At 36.0% G+C, this 22739-nt stretch overlaps 2 protein-coding genes across 6 annotated transcripts; one reads left to right on the top strand and one right to left on the bottom strand.

Moving 5' to 3' along the window:
* Positions 1-616: 616 nt before the first annotated feature.
* Positions 617-13880, bottom strand: LOC132098873 (calcium-independent phospholipase A2-gamma-like). 3 transcript variants are annotated; one of them, XM_059505123.1, is made up of 12 exons: positions 12913-12927; positions 12783-12814; positions 11569-11739; positions 8522-9556; positions 8240-8389; positions 7980-8131; positions 7183-7277; positions 6918-7089; positions 6563-6620; positions 6289-6483; positions 2366-2564; positions 617-1810 (listed from the first exon to the last, which is right to left on the bottom strand). In XM_059505123.1, exons 4-12 carry the CDS (start codon positions 9389-9391, stop codon positions 1536-1538), a joined length of 2166 nt encoding a protein of 721 aa, XP_059361106.1. In that variant the 5' UTR covers positions 9392-9556; positions 11569-11739; positions 12783-12814; positions 12913-12927; the 3' UTR covers positions 617-1535. The 3 variants fall into 3 exon arrangements, with proteins under 3 accessions (XP_059361106.1, XP_059361107.1, XP_059361108.1); XM_059505124.1 differs by lacking the exon at positions 11569-11739 and having other exon boundaries at positions 12913-13880; XM_059505125.1 differs by lacking the exons at positions 12783-12814; positions 12913-12927 and having other exon boundaries at positions 11569-11844.
* A 1467-nt stretch (positions 13881-15347) lies between these two features.
* LOC132098872 (interferon regulatory factor 6-like) lies at positions 15348-22677 on the top strand. 3 transcript variants are annotated; one of them, XM_059505120.1, is made up of 10 exons: positions 15348-15634; positions 17276-17375; positions 17980-18102; positions 18806-18992; positions 19229-19254; positions 19385-19412; positions 19508-19948; positions 20618-21007; positions 21483-21601; positions 22256-22677. In XM_059505120.1, the coding sequence occupies exons 2-10, from the start codon at positions 17325-17327 to the stop codon at positions 22442-22444; spliced, it is 1554 nt and encodes a 517-aa protein (XP_059361103.1). In that variant the 5' UTR covers positions 15348-15634; positions 17276-17324; the 3' UTR covers positions 22445-22677. The 3 variants fall into 3 exon arrangements, with proteins under 3 accessions (XP_059361103.1, XP_059361105.1, XP_059361104.1); XM_059505122.1 differs by lacking the exon at positions 15348-15634 and adding an exon at positions 15703-15750; XM_059505121.1 differs by lacking the exon at positions 15348-15634 and adding an exon at positions 16698-16936.
* Positions 22678-22739: the final 62 nt, after the last annotated feature.

The following is a 22739-nucleotide window of genomic DNA, read 5'->3' as shown; positions in this document are numbered from 1 at the left end:
TAGAGAAGTGAAGCAAGAGATTGAAGTCCAACATTTTCAAACCTGAATCTTGTGAAGGTGGAGAAATGGTTGCTAGGGAACAGGTCTAGATTACATAGAGTACTGACATACCACTTGATATATGAATTTACAGAGTAGAAGAGTGTGACAATTCAGCTACACAATATGTAAAATATTAATTGTACAGAAAATGAAAATACTGAAAGCGCCTTAGTGACATATTAGTTACATTTGATGCTGAATGTGTCAGAAGGCTCTAGTCTGTTCTTCCTGCCCAAGGGGATTCTGGGAGGTGGATGATTCAAGAGTCGAGTCAGATATGGTCCTATCTGCTCCTGCTCGAGAGGAATAGTCCGCCGTCACATGTATAAATTGCATTCCCCCATTAACATTGATCTACTATGTGACTAATTTTCTGCATACTCGACAGGCTGCTAAAAACTACTCCAAGATTCCTTTCAAATAGAATAATGTGCAGAAATACATACCTTTCAGCCTAATGAAACTGATAAATAATAGGCTAAATTGTGGATTCCCAATGATAATCTAAGAGATTCTAAAAAACATATCTTTTGTGACATCTTCAGAGAGAAGAACTATAAACCATGAAACAAACTGAAGTTAAAATCATTTATTTCTCTTCATAATCATCAGGGAATACAGTTTTAAGGTGATAGGAAAATTGAATTTCTGAATCGAGCTGTTAAAACTGAAATCTACAACACTGTTATACATTTATTTTAATTTTTTTACACACATATGGATTAATTATATTTTACAATATTATACACTCGGTCTGAAAAGAACCAATAAATTATGTCAAATATTTTCCAGCTAAGTGCATGAAGAAGCAAATAAAAATGTGTACTGGAAAGCAGCTGAGGCATTCAAACATAATACACGAAATCAATGATTTCCACAATAATCAATGCAAGCCATCTTCAGCCATAACGCAACTGCAATGAGTGCTTTCGAAACATTGTGTGCAAAATCTTTAAAACATTAGTGCTAATGGATACCATTGTGGTCTGACATAAAATTACAAGGCTGATCATTTGAATTTAAATTTAAAAAAAAAGTGGTTGAAAATGATTTAGCTGCTCACCTCATGCTAACTACAGTACTGTCAGTTCAGTCGACTAATACTAAGGGTTTTTCAAGGAGAGACATTACACAACAGCAAATTGATCCTATTGTAAATTAACGGATCAAATTACATTAGTATAACCAAACAAATGAAAAGCAGCAAATGCATTGTGATAGCTAGTCAGTATATTTTCGTGCTTTCAAGGATCTTCGATTCAAACAACACAAGGTAAACAATAACTTTTGTTACAATAAAAATAAAGCCTTAAAATCAGACATTATGAAACTTTTCAATCTTATGTGCTCGTTAGTATGAGGCAACAGACTTGATTTGCTATTTTAAACTGGCATATGGCAACATGCATTGTGTAGTTACACTGTAGCGCACAGTTTACCAAGTTATGTGTTAAAAGGTCAGATGTTGTGCTAGTTTAGTTTAGATTGTAAGTTTAGAGTTTTGAGCGAAAAGGAAGGCCATCGTACATGTCAGCTTTTAGCTGGGCCCATTCGGCGAGTTTCTGAACGATTCCCTTTTCTTGAGTGAGAACACTAGCCACTTTCTTTAACTTATTCTCGTTACGCTCCAGGTACTGCTGACCCTCAGCCTGCAGGACGCCCAGCCTATCCTGTCTGCTCTCGTCCAGTGGGATTTCCTCACTCATGTAAGGGTTAAAACGAAAATAAGTGTTCGGGGGGAGCAGGGCATCCAGCATCGTGTGGACCTCTAAAGTATAAGAAGAGATTCATTAATAAGGGTTTATGTAGTGAGTTATGTAGTGACAAACAACAGAATATTAACAATGTTTCAATATTTATTACTTTACTTGTTTCTTAATGTCATCACAGTTTTCATTATTATTTTTTTTATGAAATATATACTGTATATATTTTTTTTTTCTTAAATGAATTAAATACATTTTAAAATTTCCTTTCATAAGGGGGCATTACAGTCGGAGAACAAACAGCAGATGCTAATAATATTTTTAAAAATTTAAATAAATTATAATTTTTTATAATTTTATATTTTTATTTACATTTTTTTATACATTTTGTAAATTTCTAAAAAAAAAAAACATCTTGTTATTTATTTGTAAATTAATCAAATTGTATGCAGTTTTATGTGTTTTATTTTTTTTTGCAAAAACAGATGATTATTCTTATGGAATCATTTTCTAAATGATCACATTCTTGCTAAAAACAAGCCTCAGCTGCTCTTGTCTAACTAGAATGGATATGCAGAGCTGTAGGTGCTAGTGGACAGATTTGATCATGTTCTCACCTTCAGTGTCTGTGGCGCTGCTGATGACATTGGTGAGTTTGGTCTTCAAGCTGGTATAAGTGCTCGAGCTGGTCTTGCCTATGGTTTCGTATCGGCCTGTGCCCAAAGACACCACACATTGCACAGGTGTGTTGGGCCACAAACACTTGCTCTCGTGGATGGCCAGAGCGGTAGGATTATTGATCAAGAGACCACCGTCCTGGATAAAATCAAAAATCAATCCAATGTTAACAAGATTACAGCCAGGTAACCATACAAGAGGGAGAGTGATTCACAAGGTGCATGTGTGCTCTCACAACTACAACTGGAGAAAATAAAATATATTATTTAAAATAAATTTTGAGTTTCTGCCAAAAGAACTGCTTCTATTATTATTATTATTGTCCACAAGCAAGGCTTCTTTGTGGAAATATGGGTTATTCTTTGAAATACTAGATAAAAGAGCTGAATTTGCATTTCTAGCTGATGTGATGATGGGAGTCATTATAATGGAGATGTGGGTAGAGGCATGTGAAATCCATTTACTTGGCATCATCCTTCTCCATTTCTATGCCTCCCTTAAGGAGTACATCAGAGTAAACAAGATGAAATCGACCACTAAAAAGCATCCCTCATTCCTCTAATGTGCCCTACATTTAGTGACACGGATACTGATGTGTATCAGTGAACTACATGTTGCTTTCCCAGTCCAAAGATAATGAAGGATAGCTCATTAAAGCAATCAAAAGCTAATTAAAAGGATATTTCACCCAGAAAAAAAAAAACTTGAAAAATTTACTTTTTATTACTAGAAATGAAATAAACATTACCTGTTATTATAATAATTATAATAAATTATAATAATAAAATGTTTTAAAAATATAATTTATTTTTTCAGCTAGTTGCCATTTATTTCACCTAGTTAAACTCATGTACTAAAAATAACGAACTAAAACGGAAATATAGATTAATAAAAACCACACAGACAAGTGATAAAAATGACAAAACCAGTACTTTGTAAGTATAAGAGCAGCATGAACAACTCCTTTTGCATTCCACAGGATAAAGAAAATCAGATTTCCTTAATGGGCATGAGAAAATGATCCTAAATCTTTCATTTTTGGGTCAACTATTCTTTTAATGATTGAATCAATGAATCAATCAAATGAAGAAGAGTGGTGCGAGTGGTGTGTGTGTGTGTGTGCACGCGCGCATCAATTTAAGCAGCGCATTAATATAGAACAGTGATTAAACTGAGCGGTTTTAATGCACTGGCCTTGTCTCACACACACACACACACAGTGGTGTTCAGTACAGTCACACTGTATATCTGTAAGAAACATTTGAAAAGTAAAAAAAAAATATATATATATATATATATGAAAATTGCATGAAAATCAAATAGGCCCATTGGAAAAATACAAAATGGCACATCATGCCGAAAAGGTTGCCGACCCCTTCAGTAGAGGATTGACTTCTTGTTTGATGGTCGAGACTCCTTGAGGAGAGTATGCATAACAAATTACAGCCCTGGCATGTGGAGAAGAAACTGAACAGCTATTCAGAGCAGAGAGAGAGAGAGAGAGAGAGAGAGAGAGAGAGAGAGAGAGAGAGAGAGAGAGAGAGAACGAGTAAAAGATGGATAGAGAGGGGTTCTGCCATTGGTGGCATTTGGAGTCTGAAGTGCTCTGTTGGCAACAGGTTTTAGAGCCAAGAGCCTCTAATACATTTGCATTTTAATGAGGACACATTCATCCCACACAGTAAAAAAATACATCAAAACATCACACAGCAGCTTTGAACGCAGAACTATTGGAAGATTAACCTATTGAATGTGCATTAAGTAGGTTTGCTCTGCCCTTAGGCTAAAAAAAATATAATAATAATTGAATCAGCTACAAAGACTATTAAATGAAAAACGAATACCATCTAAAAACGGTTCATTCTCATCTTGTTCGCCAATAAATTAGGCCTTCCCTAAGGACAATGTCACTCCAAATTTCCTATCCAGAATTCTCCAAAGAGCATTTGACCGCAAAGTGAGGATTATATTATATGAAAGCATCATGTGGATCAATTGTACATAAGAGCATCTATGAAAAAGATAGGGAAGAATTTTATTAATGAAAGGAAAAAGAAACCATTTTTTTCAGTGCATTCCTGGTTGCACTTTATGATTTGAAGTAAAAAAAAAAAAAAATTAAATATGTGAACAGCATTTTCTTTAAATATTCCTTTTTTTATTATAAGGTGCCAAATAACTTGATAAACTTTTCAAGAATTTAATTATTTTAATAAAGTTTTCTTCTTCATCATGATATTAAGACTTTTTTTACTTTAAGCACATTCAAAATAATAATAATAATAATAATAATAATAATAATAACAATAATTATCAGCTATTAATGTATTTTGAAATGAATGTATATTATTTCAGATTTGAATATATTTTGAATAAATTAATAGATTTGAAAAATATAAATTTATAAATGAACAGGAAAAAAAAAAATTTTTAATTATGCCCCCCCCCCAAAAATATAAAAATGAATTATAATTCATGAATGGGCTGTATTTTTAATGTATTATTAATAAATTAATATAGAAAATCCTTATTTATGAATTAATAGAAAACAAATCACACCATTTACACCCTTGTGATCTATCAGGACTTTTTTTTATTTTATTTTATGCCCCCCCCCCCCCCCCCCCCAAAAATATAAAAAAAATATTTTAATTCTGAATTTTACTGTATTTTTATTTTATAATTTTTTTTGTATTTTAAATACATGAATAGATTTTAAAAATCTGTATAAATTAACAGAAAAAAAAACAATTTTCTTGACATATACATTTTATTTTTAGTTTATGCCCCACAAAAATATATAAATGAATTTTAATTCAAGAATGGGCTATATTTAATGTATTATAAAAACAATTTTCCTGTTCAGAAAAAAAACACAAATGAGTAAAACTTTAACAGAAACTGCATGCAATCCTTCTCACTGTTAATACAAACATTTCTAAATAATAACAGGCCCATCTTCTGACTGACCACAGATCTCATTGGAATAAATCTGGGCATTCATTTAGCTCGGTCACCAACAGCTTTATTGGCCTTTTTGGGACAACAGGGGCAATTTGAAAAGCTGTATGCGTACTTGGTGGGTGTCAATAGGCAGACGGACAGAATGACGCCTTCCTGATGGATTAACAGACACCGCTGAGGGCTACGATTCAACATTAACGTCTGCCACTTGGCTGATGAAATCTCAGGCTGTGAGGGTGCGTTCAGTGTGGCAGCGGTGGGACTGTGCCAGTTTGAGCTGGATGAAGACAGGCAGTGAGGCAAAAAGACCTGACAGCTACTCCAGGGTAATTCAGACACATATTCAAACCATGAACTATTCAGAACAATACACTTTCCCTAACAAATCTGGTTTGTGTATACCTTCTGTGTTATTGCAAATACTTCTGTATATTGCAAATACGCAGCCACACTTCAAGGCTATTATGATTCAGAGAGAAGTGGATCAGAGAAGTGAGAGGAGTCTAAATAATCTCTCTGACAGGAATCTCTTCAAATAGCAATATGAGAGCCACTGTAAGGGAGCCGAACTGAAGTGACAGCAATCAAGAACAACACTAATGACTCTGACTGTACAGCCCTGATGAGACAGCATAGGAAACAGCCTGAGTGCATGTACTGTATGTGCAGAGTTTGCTTTTCCTCTCTCTTCTTCTGACAAGAACCTAAAAGGGTTTGTAATGATTTTCAATACTTCAAGAGATCTAAGCAAGGATGACGTCACAAACAGTCCGAACACTTGGATCTTAACATGTTAAAAAAGTCATATAATAAAAATTAGCCTTAAAAACTTGTGGATAAGATAAGAGCAAAAAGAAATGTAATGCAGATAATGCAGAGCAGACTTTGCGTGCTTTACCTGGTGGAGGTCATTTCCTAGTACAAACTCCTGGAAGTATCCTGGAGCAGCAGAGGACGCTCGAATGGCTTGCCACATTTTATGCTGGCAGCCGCCCAAGTAGTGTGAGCGAACCCCAGGCAAGAAGTTATAATTCCTGAAGACATATGCTTTCAGCGGAAGGCCTCTGTTCACAATGGTGCTCACCGCTGACACCTAGAGGAAGCACTGAGTGATTTATCTAAACCGCGAAAATGAGAATTGCATTTTTTACCAAATATATATTGAAACCCACCTTGGGGCATTTAGAGTCCTTGGAAGTCTCGATCATTAGTCCAGGCCCCATTCTTTCTCTGTTGAGAATAAAAAATATATATATATATTTTCAATGCAATTTTATACGTGTCTCTTTACCTTTATTATTTTATTATATTATATTAATATCATTATATTATTTATTACCTTTTTCTTATTTTGTTATTTCTATTTTCAGGTCCAAACTATTGCTGCACTTTACAATGATAACAAAATAAATTATTAATAATAATAATAATAATAATAAAATCAGGGTTTTTTTTTTTGGCTTGTTTACTTTACTTTTAAAATAAATAAAATAAATTAAAATAGGCTCGTTCACTTCATTGTCTTACTTGAGGATCTCTTCCCAGATCTGGCTGTCATAGTACGCATGACTCCAGCCCATTTTCACTGTGCCCACAATTAGGTTCTGTTTAAAGACATCAGATCCCAACTTCCGATAGAGTTCCTCACACTCATCCAGAGGGATCTGGAACACTCCCAGCATAAAGGCCAGGATGGACCCTAAGGGGAAATGACCCCACAGATTTAAAGGAAATTTGTTCATTACTATACTTACTGGTAATAGACATTTTCCAAGAAGTTATCATAATATACCTGTACTAACTCCACATATGTAGTCAAACAGCTGGTAGACGGGCTTCCCTGTCAAACTCTCCAGCCTGTGCAAAGCCTGCAATGCAACCAAACCCCTACAAAACAACTACATCAAATTACAGGACTGCACACATTACATTTCACTGCAAATATAAACGTGTTCATTCATCTTATAACATACAACTAAAGGATCAATTCACTGAAACAATTAAGGAGTTTTCAAGAGTATAACAGGCATTAACTTTTTACATCTTAGGCTTAATAAATGTGGGAAAATTTCCACAAATCTGTACAGTACAATCACAGTTTATTTTATGTTTATGTATTTATATTTTTTTACTACATTTAATTAAATTTTTGTTGCTCACAAATTCAAAATGAAACATTCCATATGGACTTTAATTGAGAATTAAACGTATTATATCGATAGGTCTATAGATTAGTTGATAATCTAACCTTATATTTTTTCATGCAAAATTTAATGTTGTTTATTTTAACTTTAAAATGAAGGAAGATTAAGTATATCCTATCCCACTGCTGGTAGATATAATGGTATATAATAGTGTTATATCATTTTATTCTTGTTAAAACTGTGACATAAATCATGAATCATAAATCATTCAAATTAGCCTAGGATGATGGACAGCATCTAAAGGGTTTGCAAAATTGTGTCAGTTCTATTTTTGGATGATCTACTCTGAGAGAAATTTGGGCTGACCTATTTTATCTTAAAAGTACTTTCACAATCTGTTAACATTCAGTTAATAATCTTTCTCTAGTAGTCCTCTGTCTGTCACCTGGTCCCTCCTCCGTCGATGGAGAGGACACGTATTCCTCTGCCTTTGACTGAGTCATTGTAGCCCACCAGAGCCAGAGCCTGTCTCACTGCAGCCTGCAGATTGACGTCTCTGGCCTGCCTCAAACGCAGCAGACACGGGATGACCTTCTCCTACAGCCAGCGAGAGAAAAGATGAAATGAAACACAGAAAGGCATTAATGGAGATTACGATGTACACGAACAAATCCGGACATTGCAGATGGCTGGACACACACTTACAGTGACTGCCACCCCTCTGGTCTCTGGAAATTCCAGCAGGTGGAAACTCAGTTCCTCCACTCTGCTGATGGTGATCTTCACATCAGTGACTCGTTGAAGACTCTTGACCAGTGCTCTGGTTCGGTTATCCACACTAACACGTGCTATAATCTATATACAACACACAGAACAATTACATTTCATTCTTAAACATCATAATCAATGTTTTCCTGGCTAGCTTTTGCTTCTAATAAAATACACCATTAAACATATTCTATTATATTTAGAGGTATATTATTCTACCTTCTCCCTCTGAGACAACAGTCTCTGTGCTTTCTCTTCTGCCTCTTTTTGCTCCTTGCTTTCTGCACTCTTTGCATCCTGGGACGCAGCCCGTTCAGATCCAGAGGGCTTTTCCTTCTCTGCTGTGCCACTCTTTGAATCCGCTCTGAACTTTGGGACAAGAGGAGTGATGTAGTTTCCTACAAAAGCCTGGACGCTGGGCCTGGGGTAGGACAGGTAGTGACTGATGCCTTTCCTTGGCGATATGGGGATGTTTGAAACCCCCTCATCCTGAGCTGGAGCAGAAGGGGCTTCTGGACTTGGGACGGAGCTATTCTTGTCAATAACAGGGGGCGTTTCTGGTGTGGATTTATAGGACACAGGCACCGCCATTAGGATATCATCCTTGCTACTTTTTGGAAGAGCACTAAACTGGATCTGAGATGTCGAGGATGTTGTGTCTTCTCCAACCCGTTGTGATCTTTTGTCATCTTGCGTGTCACTTCCAAAGTAGGCATTGACATGTTCAGCCAGGTGATTGTACGTTTCATCCATGTTGGTTGTGAAGGCTGCAGGATGAAAACGTTGCAGCGTTTGCTTTGCAACTGCACTGGTCGTGTTTCCTGTGCTTCTAGACAGACTGCTGATAGATTTTGGAGCTTCTTTATGAAGTTCCATGTCTTTTTTCACCTCTTTATCTCTGGGAGGCTCAGATGTCGCCATGGTCATGACAGCTCCGGCCTCTGCCTCGGGACATTCCACTTTAACATCTATAGTTTTGCCCTGGGTGGCACTGGGTTTGAGGCGTGTGATCTTGGCGAGGAGCTCAGAGTTCACCGTTCCGCTCACAGCTTTGGTAACGGTGTCCAGTGTGCTCCTGATGCGCGACATGCGGTGAGGTTACTCGAGGGAATTCTGGGATACTCTTTGAGGAAACACACGTGAGTGGATTGGGCATCAGAGTTGCTGAGCCCTGCAGAGTTCAGTCAAAGCTTTAGCCATAAGTACTCTATGATAATACATGAGGTAGGAGGACTTTCTCATTTTAAAGGCAACCTGTAATGAGAAAGATTGTTATTATTAAATTAATAATGTTCAATATTAAGAAATCGTCAGTATCCAGAAAATCCTAGCAACTGCATAGCATTGTGCTAAAAATAGTCAAAACCCTTGAGCAACTGCAAAAGAACACCCTGGAATCACAATATTTAATATTCAAAGTGATTAAGATGTCATAAAAATAAGGTATTTTCTGTGGGGGAAAGAAACAATGAGCACAATGAGTGCTTAATTTTCATGATACTTTTCCAACATAAAAAAATATAATAATAATAATAAATGTAAAATGTAAAAGTAAATATCAAAAAATGGTCCCGTTTTTTAGTTAATAAATAAAAAGAAAATATAATATTTTATATTTAATATTCTATTATTGTTATTTATATTATTATTAATACAAATCAAATATTATTAAATAATAATAAATTATTAATATTATTATTACTATGATTCTGACTCACCATCTCTTCAGTACAGTGACGTGACTTCAGAAAGAAATGCACCTTTTTCGATTTTAATTGTTTCGTTTTAGAGCAGACATTTTGAGCTTTCTATAGATATATTTTTTATTTCTGTGAGGCATTTAGCTTAAGTTGAAAAATTTCTAATAGCACACATTTGTCTAGGTTAAAAGTTTAAACTAACATATGTTTAAAATGTTGTATATCTAGGGGATTTTATTGTAGGCAAGTGAAGTTTTGATTTGAGAAAGGTTAAACTGATCAAACGTAGTAGATTCACTGTCGGTCTCTTGGTCGTCACTTTAAAAAACAAAAACTTGTGTTTTACAAACAAAAAAATGCTACATTTTTCTACATTACCTTAATAAAGAAACAAAAGGAAATAAAACCACTATGCAATAAAAAAACTATTTGAACTATTTCAATGGCTGTACAGTAGGCTATATAAGTGGAAAAAAGAGCCAAAAATATTAATAGTCCTGAAAATAGGCTTAATTTCTTTTTTGTATGCAAAATATATTTGATTTCTCTTGCGTTATATTCAAAGTCGTCAGAACTATCATGAATCAGTTAAATTGTCTCTGGTTAAACTCACCAACTCCCAGTAGCTAACAACTCAGAGAAGGCGGACATTTTATATGAATAACAACTTAAACTTTATTTATTTATTTTTTATTTTTTTTTGCGGATACATATGACTAGAAATCGATAAATATACTGTAGTGCTCCTTTAAAGTTTTACGTCTCCATTCATTCAACTAACGTAAACATTAAACAGTGATTTTTTTTGTGTTCTACAGAAGTAAAAAAAAATCCATAAAAATGTTAAACGCGCTGAGGAAAAAAAAATAGAATGGAATTTTACAATCATTTGTAAAGCATCGCGTTTATTGCAAGAGCTAATGCACCCGTCACCTGTCAGTCATCACCATAGAAACCGACGTCAACATTTCAGAGACGCTGACAGCACACATATTGCACAAAGTGAGCATAAAATCAAAACTACAGCCAGCGTGTATTTCATCATAGAAACCTCCAAAATCCGACCAAACACACTGTCCGTGGGCGTTCACTTCCTCCCAGGACAGACATTAGGGAAAAGTGGCTGATGGATGTCATTGAGAGAAAGACTTTGCTTATGGACACTGTTGGCTTTTAACACTTCAAAATATGTCAGTTTAAGTCTGTAGAGCTGTCTACAAACGATCTCTTTCAATGGATATAAAGTAAAATGATTCGACTGACGCTTCATAAGGAAACACTGTAGTATCAATGTCTCATATTTACCATATAATGTGCTGTTTTGTCACTGCAGATCGAATTATCTAAACGCTGATGACTCTTACCTAAATATTAAGTTATCTAGATATAACTTGAATATGTTTATAGAGATAACGATTTATTATTGTTCATATGTTTATTATTTTTAAGAGGCAGCTCATTGGACTAGTGTTGTTTTGATCAGCTAAGACTGCATTAAATAATAGGCTAATTCTGATCTTTTAAACCGGAGTTTGAAATGTTAAGCATAAAAATGAAATGACATACCCGCCGAATCCTTATTATTCGCTGTTATTTCGTTCAGAGATATTATGAAAACAGAGAGAAGTATGAATCCAAAATTGACAATTTGACAGGAAACGTAGAGAAATAGAACAGGTGACGCGATGTGAACACAGCCAATCAGAGCGCCGGGAATCTCCTCTTCTCTTCAGCTGACTGGAGACAAACAAACAAACGGGAAAGAGCGCACTGCCAACTACTGGGAGTAAGTGAGACAACACCTCACGAAACGTAAATAAAGGTAGAGTTTACATAAAATACCATATTTAGAAACGTCTTATATATTATAGAAAATGTATAAACAAAGAATGATTAGTTACGTTAAAAAGCACAGTACAGTAATTCTGTTGTAAAGGCTAACTACATGCAAATGCACTGGATTTTGACATAAGCACATAATCTGTTAAATTAATAAATCTGAAATTACTAAACATTCAAAATATTAACAAAAACGAATAATATAATATGTATGTGGGTGTAATACAATATACATTTAAATAAATTTAATTGATTTAAAAGATTCTCTCTAAATATGTAAATGCAGATTTCAAGGGTCAGAATTCAATATTCTGTGCCTCTGATGTACCTCGCTGGAAAAATCTGTTTGGGTCAGATTCCTCCCTCTCAAAGTCCTCCAACTTGGAGAGCAAGAACTCTTTCTTCTGGATAAACTGAGCAGCCTGCTCCCATGCAGCAATTACCTGAAGTCACAAATACATCCGTGTGACAACATAAATCCTAGAGGATCATGATGGAAAGCCAGGAGAGTTCACTATCATTTTCTTACCTCCTGCAGAAGGCCCCTGTACTCATGAGAGCTGCATTTGATGGCCATGTCTAGTCACTGTCCTTCTGGCCGAAGCAGGGCGTTCCAGACCCTCTCCAGCCTGATCTGCATCTGTTCTCCATCCAGCAGTCCAGAAACTTCACCTTCCTCTCCCTCAGACTGAAGAATATCAATCAATCTGTCTGTCTGTGTGTCTACCTAGCTACCATCTATTTGCCAGTCTGTCTATATCTCTTTCTGTCTACCTATCTATTATACAAAAAAGTGACTGTGAGCTAGACTATGTGTTTCAAACTTCTTTCTGCTAAATAGAAACCTGTACTAAAAATAACAGTGACATGACATGATAGACGAAGGTCAGTGGAAAACAGAAGTGCTGTGTTATATTATGAGGAAGGGAACATGAACTCACTGCATCTCGTATTTCCTCTTCTGGATTTTTCTCTGAAAAACAGATATTTCTGCATTTATTCACATAGTTTTGGACACTAAATAATGCATTTTCATCATTTCATTTTTTTTTTAAGAAAACTGTAAAATACCATCCAGTTCTTCCTAATCCTCCCATCTCTATGGTGTTGATGTTCCAGAATCCAGGATTCTTGTTCTTGTCAATGTAACTTTCTCGTCTCCTAATTGAACTGATATGTTTCTGTTGCTTTCTGAAAGAGGTGATGATCAGATAAAAAATAGGTTAACTTAATATCAATAAAATAACAATATATTAATATAAATTAAAATGTTGGTGCTTAGCCATTTGCTGACTGTCACAGTGTATGAAGTTGAAGGGATGTTTCATGGATGTTCAACATGTGACATCAGTTATAGTTACTAACCAAGTGCAAGTCATCATGCATCATTCTCAGAGTAAAAGTGGGAGGATACAAAAAATAAATCATCTCATCTCGCTGCAGCTGAGCCAGCTTGTGTCTTTCTGCCTCTTCATCATCATCACTGTCATACAAGTGAAAAAGCACTGACAGATAATATAAAGAGTCCTTCAAAACCAGGGCACATACTGTATAACACAAGCACAACTGTTAAAGTCCACAAAACCTGAAAATATTTAGCATTTATTATTCATAAACAAACAATAGTTGACACCTCTGCCCCTGAAACTAGGCTCTGTATGCTCGAGCAGTTGCATTCGGAGGCCTCTTCCTGTTCACAGCCCTCTCTTTTCATTCTCTGCATTTATGCAAATCAGTTACAGCTTTTATATAATTTTGTGGTGTGAAAGAACGACAAATACACATTTAATAAGAAAAAAAAGAGCACTTGTGGGACATGCTGTATGGGTTGGGCCTCCTTAGTGAAGGGTTGATTAGTTTGTTATTAATTACTCTTTTTAGGCAGCATGTGGCATTTTTTCAGAGCGGGCTCAATCCTGGGGTCCTTTATGAGATTGAAAACTGCTTTTAATATTCTCAACTTCATAATATGAGGATGCTGTGACACTTCACCCATAAAACATCTACATTTGAAAATACTACATCTAAGCTCTTAATCAATTTACCTCATCATATCTATAAACATATAAAATAAGCTGAATTACTAAAATTATAAAAACTAAAATGTTAATGAAATAATAAAACAAAATAGAAAAAAAATGACAGCAAAACAAATTACTAAAACTTAAACTAATCTAAAAAAAAAAACGAATTCAAAATATACTATAACAGTACATAAATAATACTAAAATAATACTGTTGATATAAGAGACCTCTTTAGTGAGGACATTGTTGACTGGTGGGTACATGCTGAGTTTGATGGCCTCTGGGAGAACTCTATGGGACACTCGGGCCGCTGCTGTGCGTATGATGATTTGAGGAAAAAACCCTACACTGACCACGTCTCCTTGTGGGTGCAGAGGTTTCTCCACAAGAACTTTGTGCTTCTTTGTTTCCTCATCTTCCTTCCTCCATCATTTTCTAGAAAGACATTCCCGTCTTTAAAGTTTGATTTCCAGATGTCATAGGTCTTGCACATAATTCTGTCTGCAGTGAGTTTATTCCTGTACCTGTAGTTTTAGCTTGAGCCTTTGGAGTCTCCTGGAACTATAGCAGGTCAGGGATTCTATAAGCAAGCACAAATCTGTCTCACAGTTACCGTCATCCTTGTATTCACTCTCCTGTAATAATCTAAAAACACATATACACAAATTAGTTTCAGTTCCTATTACTCTTGCACATAAAGACTGTAAGGGTACTTTGTAACAGTTTTTTAATTGAAAAGTAAATGAAATAAAAATAGCTGTGGGGAGAATTAGAGACTTATTTCATCTTAAAGACTCCAAACTTTTGAACATTAGTGTGGAGTGTGTGTGTTTGTGTGTGTATGTGTAGGAATATAAATATACATTACATATACATACATATATATATATATACATACATATATATATATATATATATATATATATATATATATATATATATATATATATATACATACATACATACAATTTTAAACAGTCTTTAAATAAACTGTAAAAGAAAACTTGTCTTTTTAACAAACATTAAGTCATAAAACTGAATGCAAGATAATAATAATAATAACAAAGCTATTCAGTCTTGATAACAATACAAAATAATACTGTAATTTTCTATGCTAGTCTAACACATGGTGTACATCTACAAATACCAAAAGTCACAAGAACCCACCTAGTGAATAAATAAACGTACTGCAGTTTAAAGTCTAAATAACTCTATGAATACTAAACTTAACCTAAGAACAATCTTATAGTCGCCTCCTGTATTTAAGCCAAATAGGATATTTAATGAATGTTCAGAAATTCATTTTCTTCACAAATGTGATACAGACCATCAAGCTTCACAATCAAAACAGTATAATCCAAACAATAAAAATAGGCGTTCAGTCCTTATTTAGTATAATAAACTGCACTGACCTTTTTTAACTGGGTTAGTGTTCAGTGATAACACAGACCGCGTAGATGGGTCACAGTGCATGTATGAAAAATTAAACACAAACCACTTCCGTTTACATTGGCCCCTGTCATCCGGAAGGGTGGTACCTGTTCAACTTCTGCAAATAAGTCTTCTGTCGTCTCGTGCCTTGTGAAAAAAACAACATGGATATGAGAGAGTCCTCCTGGAGAGCCGTGCTCAGTCGGTCCTCGGCCGTTTGATCTGCTGTTCCTGAAAGGACGTACAGACGCAGATCTAAACCTCACCTGATCTGTATGCGCTCGTCAGGTAGACGCTGAACCAACCCGAGTCACCGTTTGGACACTTTTCAGTGCAGGTGAGTGATTTGAAGTTCGCTAAACCCTTTGCAGAGGTTTCGAGGCATGAAATCATGAGGGCTATGTCGTATTAACCTGGCTTCGGAAGCTTTGGGCGCTTGTTATTTACGGACAGGTGGGAATTAAACGGGTGTTTTGGTTACTTGTGTAGTAATCCATTTTGGCTTCTTGAGTAGCTAATAGGCAATGTTTATGTTTATCTTTTATGTGTAGCTATTTGCGTGTTACAAAAAAATAAAAAGTTTGTCAGTATCTTGTATTTTGTAACCTTAGTAAAAAAAAGCCATACATTTGATCTCATTAGCTAAAATCTAAAAACAACGATATAAGTAAATTAAATAAAATCAAAATTATATAAATATTTTTTTTAGTATGAAATGTATTTAAATATCTGAAGAGAAATCGGGTGCAAAAGAACTGCCGACATTATATAATAGAATTAACTCATTTGTTTTTACCTTAATTTCACTGAAATATTGAGCATATCCTAAAAAGTTATATACCAATAATGCATCAAATCAATTAAATAGATAAATAAAATAAATGATACAAGTTTCTCAAAACATAATTTTTATGACTCTAAGTAAAGTTTCTAATGGGGGAAACAAAAATAAAAAATAGCTTTTCTGGGTTCCTTCACACATGCACAATGCTATCCCTTCGTCATTTACGATATCATATGCAGATGTTTGGAAAGTGATGAACTGAGTCTGTTACATAAAGATAACCGAGGGTTAAAGGAACTTAATAAGAGAACACCAAACATAATCCTTATGTAGGTACCCCCTACCTACTTCTACATCGTAAACCAAATCAAAAACACTTAAGCATTCGGTTAATATTGTTCCTCTTGTTGACTCATAATGAAATTAGCAGTATTTAGAACTTCCTTCATGGGAGGGCAATATCAAGACGGCATTTAAAACCAGGGGTCTCCAAACTCAGTCCTGGAGGGCCAGTGTCCTGCAGAGTTTAGCTCCAGCCCTAATCAAAAACACACAAGCTAGCTAATCAAGGTCTTACCAGGTATACTTGCATCAAAACCCCTGCCTGGAAGTTTCAAGTTGGAGCTAAAACCTCTAGGACCGAGTTTGGGGACCCCTGTTTAAAACAAAGTCTCTTGACTAATGTTTAATCAGAAGAAGTGATCTTGAAACTTTCACAGCCTCTTTTTCGTTTCTGCATAAGTCACAGCCGTCATGAAGACAACTTAAAATGTCTTTTTAGTGCAGGTGGCTCAAATGGTGCTGTTCACGCTTGGCCTTCATTGTGCTCAGTCATGTTGTCGTTTATTTACAGAGGTAACATGACCTCAGTGCTACTGAGCTTTTCAAACTGAATACCCACATGCTTTCTATTTTCCCACGAGCACCTGCTTTGATAGCAGCGATTTTAAAGACTTTGCATCTTGTCACATTTGTCATTGTGCTGCTTTTGAGTTTTGGATTTATTTAGTCTTTTACCCTAAAATTGTGTGGAGTGATACTTTTCAAAAAGAAAAATTTCAGCTTAACACCTCTCTTTGGCAGATTCAGCTTATAATTATGTTCCTCTCCGATAGTTGCCAACCTCCAGACTAAACTGTCTGTCAATGTAACTTTCTCGTTTTTTTTTTTTTTTTTGCCCCATTATGATATTAGCTGACCAAAAGAACAGTGTTCACCATTACTACTTCCTCTGACCAGCACCATGAGTGGTCATCCACGGAGGATCCGTCTGAAGCCGTGGCTGTTGGCACAGGTGAATTGTGATTTACTATGCACATTGTAATTTCAAAGAACATTTCTGAAGAAAAGCCTAAAAACGATGGAATTTTAAAGATAGAATTCACCCGCGATTGAACGTTTACTCACCCTTATGATATAAGCTGTATAAATGATCAAAAAGCACCATAAAAGTAGTTTTATGACCTTGATTATTCCACATGCATTGATTCTCACATCAGTAAGACAGACCAAACCATGACACAGCATTTTTTTTTTTTAATATGTGCATATGCAAATGATATTGAGTGCTACATCAGATGGAAAGTAACGACTTGAATTTCAGTCTATACCTCAGATGACCATCAGAATACTTGAATATATCAATAAGGTTGGATAGAATACTTTTATGATATTTTTAAGTTACTTTAAATTTGTACATTTACCATTGCTATGAAATCCAGTGATTTCGATAGGAAACCCACCCAATTGGAAATTTTGCGTGAGGGCTATAATCCATGCAGCACTTCCAGATATCAGCATCTAAAATGGAAGCAAAACTAGTAGGGGAATATCATTTGAAATCTTGACGTCCTAAGCTTGTTCTACATTAGTAAAGTAAACATTTCTCACCCTGCTAGATTAACAGTGGGAAATACCCAGGACTGCACTGGCTCAATCAAGAGCGAAGACTGTTCCGGATCCCATGGAGACATGCCACCCGCCATATGCCTACCCTGGAGGAGGAGAACACTATATTTAAGGTGAGTAATATGGTATTGGAATCACTCATGTAGATATTGAAGTGGTATCTCGTCAATTTTTTACTCTGTACTTACACTGTTCTAAAGTTAGCACTAGGGGGAATTTGTTGGGGGGGGGTACTGAAATACCTTGTAGTTTCACTCTTCAGTATTTATTTATTCAAATAACAGAAAATGATTGGAAAGTCAGTGTTTTTGCCGAAAACTGAGCCATTACATGCCTGTATTTACAAGTTCTAGTGATGTTTAAAGATCATCTTTAGTATTTTTGCAAGCTACTTAGGAGAACTAAAAACAGAGTTTCAATTCCACTTGACTTAACTGTGGCAAAATTTTAAGAGGAAGTCAAGAATAGTATAGAACGAGGTGAAAGACTTTGCGAATTCATAATTAGTTCTGTGACTGTTAGAACTCATTTGAGGCATTTTTAAGCAAGTGTACATTAACAGACTTCACATTTAGCAGATTTATGCTTTCAAATTGAGTTTTTCATTTTCAGAAAAACACATCAAAAATATTTACAACTTATCCTGCACTACATAGATGTTTGTCAAATCAAATACTAGAATAGGAATGCCTCGCCCCCTGATGATACTTGAAATAGACTGTGACATAACTAAAGCTCATTGTCTGTTTAAAAGAGAAAGGAACAAGTCATGTGTCTAGATATTTTCTAGTCTGTTTTACTCCTTTTGCTCTGTAGGCTTGGGCTCTCGAAACAGGCAAATATCAGGAAGGAGTAGATGAGCCAGATCCAGCAAAATGGAAAGCCAATCTCCGCTGTGCCCTAAACAAAAGCAGAGAGTTCGGACTTCACTACGATGGCACGAAGGACACCCCCGTCCAGCCTTATAAGATCTATGAGGTGTGCGACCAATCAGTCAATGGAGGTAAGGACTGGGACACATGCTTCGGACCAGTTAGATGGGATACTTTCTGAAACAACGCTGTTTGCTCTCGATCTCTAAATGGGTTAGCTGCTCAGATCATTCAATATTTCCCACATCTTCTTGCTTAAGTAGGAAATATCAACACAGAAATGAAACCATAGAAGTCGAGCCATAAAGTCTTTAAGGGATAAAAGATGGAAAAGCCAATAAATGATCCCTTCTTTTGTTGATTTTAGATGCCGGAGATGATGAGGAAGAGGAGGTAAGTTCTGGAGAACATAGACAGAGCATAGATAAATGGCTTGATTAACTGCAAGTTGAAATAAATAAATTGTAAAATCAGCATGATTTCCACCAGTGTCTTCATGTAGTATTTTTATTTTTTTTTCCAGTTGCAGCACTTTGTCAAACTCTCCATTGGTAAGATTTCTTCAAAGTGGATGCTGTATGGAAAAAGTATATATTTAATATATATATAATTGTTTTTTTTTGTTTTTTTGCATGTTGCTTAACAGACCCTTCCAGCTACCCAGCATACCCTTCTAGAGTAGATGATCCGTTTAACTCCACTATTGCTGATGGCTATAATCCCACCCACCATAACCCTCCAATGAACCTCTTAAGAGATGTTGTCCATAATAACCTCAGTGGAGGTGCTCCTATGACCTCTCACCTCTCCCAGTCCAACACTGGTCCTTCGGCTGGTTCTTTGACTGAATTTCCCAGTCAAAGTGCAATCAAAGTTGAGCAGGCACCATATCCCTGTGGGGGACTTACGAACGGTCTGGGAATGGGGACTGGAGTCATACCGCCTCCTCTTCTTCAAGATGTAGTCACTCATTCTGTAGGCCCTCAAGCCATGGTGGACAGCCCAATGCAAGAGGAACCAGTTCAAGCAGAGAACCAGGTTCATCCCTGCATCTCAGAGTTGCTGAGCAGTCCGCACATGTTGCCCTGTAAGCCTCTAATGCCTTGTTTTTTACTGAGTAATGTTGCAGTTTATGATGTCCCGCCAGTTCCATTTGAGTATTGCTGATGTTAATTGACTTTGCAAGAGGTGTGTATAGAGCTACTAAAACAAGTGCACACCTTAATTGTATTGTGAAATTATGAAAATTTCAGTTGTTAGACTGGTAATCCATTATTAAAGAAAAAGTTAATCCAAAACTTAACGGTCCTTCATTATTCACTCTCATGTATTTTCGATTAAAAAGAGAACATTATTTTCGTAAAAGCACCATAAAATGATCAAAATAGTTTTCAAAATGAAAACCATTGACTTTTGAAATATTTGAAATATCTGCCATGATTTGTTAAATCTAGCCCAACATGTATTGATAGACCAGAATCAAAAAGATGAGTGAAAGAGAGCTGTCGAGAACATTTTCAGTGATCAATCTAAATTTAGATTTGTTTCTATATAGCTACAGAAGTCTGGTATGGACCACTTTTATAATGCCTTGAGTAATTTTCTATCACTACATCACCATTTGCTTTTCATTGTATGGAAAATAGCAGCATCAACATTCTACTGAACATGTCTTTTTGTGTTCCACAAAAGAAAACCTAGAAACAATGGTGAGTAAATGACGATAAAATGTTCCTTTTTGTTTTCTCTTCCCTAGTAACTGATCTAGATCTCAAGTTCCAGTACAGGGGTCGGACAACTGGTTCTTTGACCGTCAGCAACCCTCAGGGTTGTAGACTTTACTACGGTAATCTGGCGCCCACACCAGAGCAAGTAGAGCTGTTTGGTCCGGTAACGCTGCAGCAGGTGCTGTTCCCAGGAACCTCTGAGATCCAGAATGAGAAGCAGAGGTTCTATACAGATCATCTGCTGGATGTGATGGACCGAGGGCTGATTTTGGAGATCAGAGGACAAGATATCTACGCAATCAGGCTGTGCCAGTGTAAAGTGTTCTGGTCCGGGCCAGGTGTGCTCGAGCAGGGTCCACCCAATCCAATGGAAAGAGAAATGAAGATCAGGGTCTTCAGTCTGAACAACTTTCTCCATGGTAAGAGGAATCAGTCTTTAATTTCAATAATCACAATATCCTAATTTATTGTGACTGCTTTACAGCACTGACCAACAATTGAGCACATATGATAATGGGTCTGGATTCAACCACTGGGTTTTCTTTGAACCTCAAATTTCAGAGTTTGGAAGAATTATTTTTTTTTATGTACTGTTAATGAAGAATAGCTTTAAACTTGACATAAATGTCACTGATATATGAGATGACAAAATGTTTCAAATCCATTCTGTCTGTAAGCGCGATGGCGTTAACACACTTTGCTCTTCATTTATTGCACTAGTACTAAGAAGCTTCCTGTCTTTGCTGGGAAGTGAAAAAGAGAAAAGAAAAAGTTACACAACACATTTTCACAATTTTCAATTGCATGTTTTTAGGAGACACCAAATGGGATCATTGTGATTTGGTATGTAATTGATTTAGTTTACAATTTGTTTTTGTTTTTTTTGTTTTTCAGGTCTCATTTTGTATCAGAAAGGAGAGGCGCCCACTCCACCACCCTTTGAGATCTACTTCTGCTTCGGAGAGGACTGGCCAGACAGGAAGCCCAAGGAGAAAAAGCTCATCGTTGTCCAGGTTTGGAGATGAAATCCATGTTTATTGGTTTCATTTAGAGTGCAAAGACTCTTTAGTTGTTTATTTGTGCAAGAAGGTGTACAAGGCTGTGCACAATGCACAATATTTTAGCCAATCAGCATCAAGAAACAGAGCTGTTTCACAATTTAATGAAAAACCATGCTATATTGCATTATTGGCAACAATAAAAAGCGTTTGTTTCATGCCAAAGATTTTACTATATTGTGTATTTTAACCAACCAGCATCCGAAACCAGAGCCATATTTTAAATCTAGCAAACCATGTGGTGTTAGCAATGATAGGCAGCATTGTATTCGCAACATATCACAGCTATAACTAGGAGAGCAAACACCTTAAGTCAAAACTGTTATTACATAATGTATTTTAAGACAAGTGCTATTTTTTATGATTTAGCATTCTTTTGACTTAGCAAACCATGTTACATTGTTAAATTGTGTCAGCAAGAACATGCAACATTGTGTTCACAATATAGCACTAATAAAACTAGATGAACAGATGTTGTATTTTAGCCAATTAGCATCCAGAGCTAGAGTTGTTTTATAATTTAGCTTATCAAAACTAGCATTGATTGCTTTAGCTTAACAATAAACAGCATCTGCTCATACTAAAACCTGCTATTTTCCCATTATCTAGGTTGTTCCAGTTGTTGCAAGAATCCTTACAGAGATGTTTTCAGGCGAGCTTTCGTGGTCCACAGACAGCATTCGGTTGCAGATCTCCAACCCTGACCTGAAAGACCAAACGGTGGAGCAGTTCAAAGAGCTCCACAGACTGTTGCAAAGTCAAAATGCGCACCACACCTGGGCTCAAAACATCCAATAACTGTAAGAGGAGCTCATTTTACAACACCATCTTGTTCATTGCCTGCTCAGAATGGGAAGATCTATGGAGTACTGGAATAAATGCCCTCAATGATGCCATACTGAAAACATTTCCATTGGAGACCAAACTTGACATTTCTTTTCCCACATTTTTTGCCTTCATGTTAACTTGTCTTTTAAAATGTTATATTTCAATAAATACCATTGCAGTATTTTAAATTGTTGCTGACATGACCAGGTTACCACAGTATGATTCATCTCCTTAACGTCTGAGCAACCTTAGTACAACTCTGACT

Source organism: Carassius carassius, chromosome 22, assembly GCF_963082965.1.
Source record: "Carassius carassius chromosome 22, fCarCar2.1, whole genome shotgun sequence".
Taxonomy (NCBI): domain Eukaryota; kingdom Metazoa; phylum Chordata; class Actinopteri; order Cypriniformes; family Cyprinidae; genus Carassius; species Carassius carassius.
The sequence above is the reverse complement of the archived record's forward strand: the minus strand, read 5'-3'. Positions and strand labels throughout refer to the sequence as shown.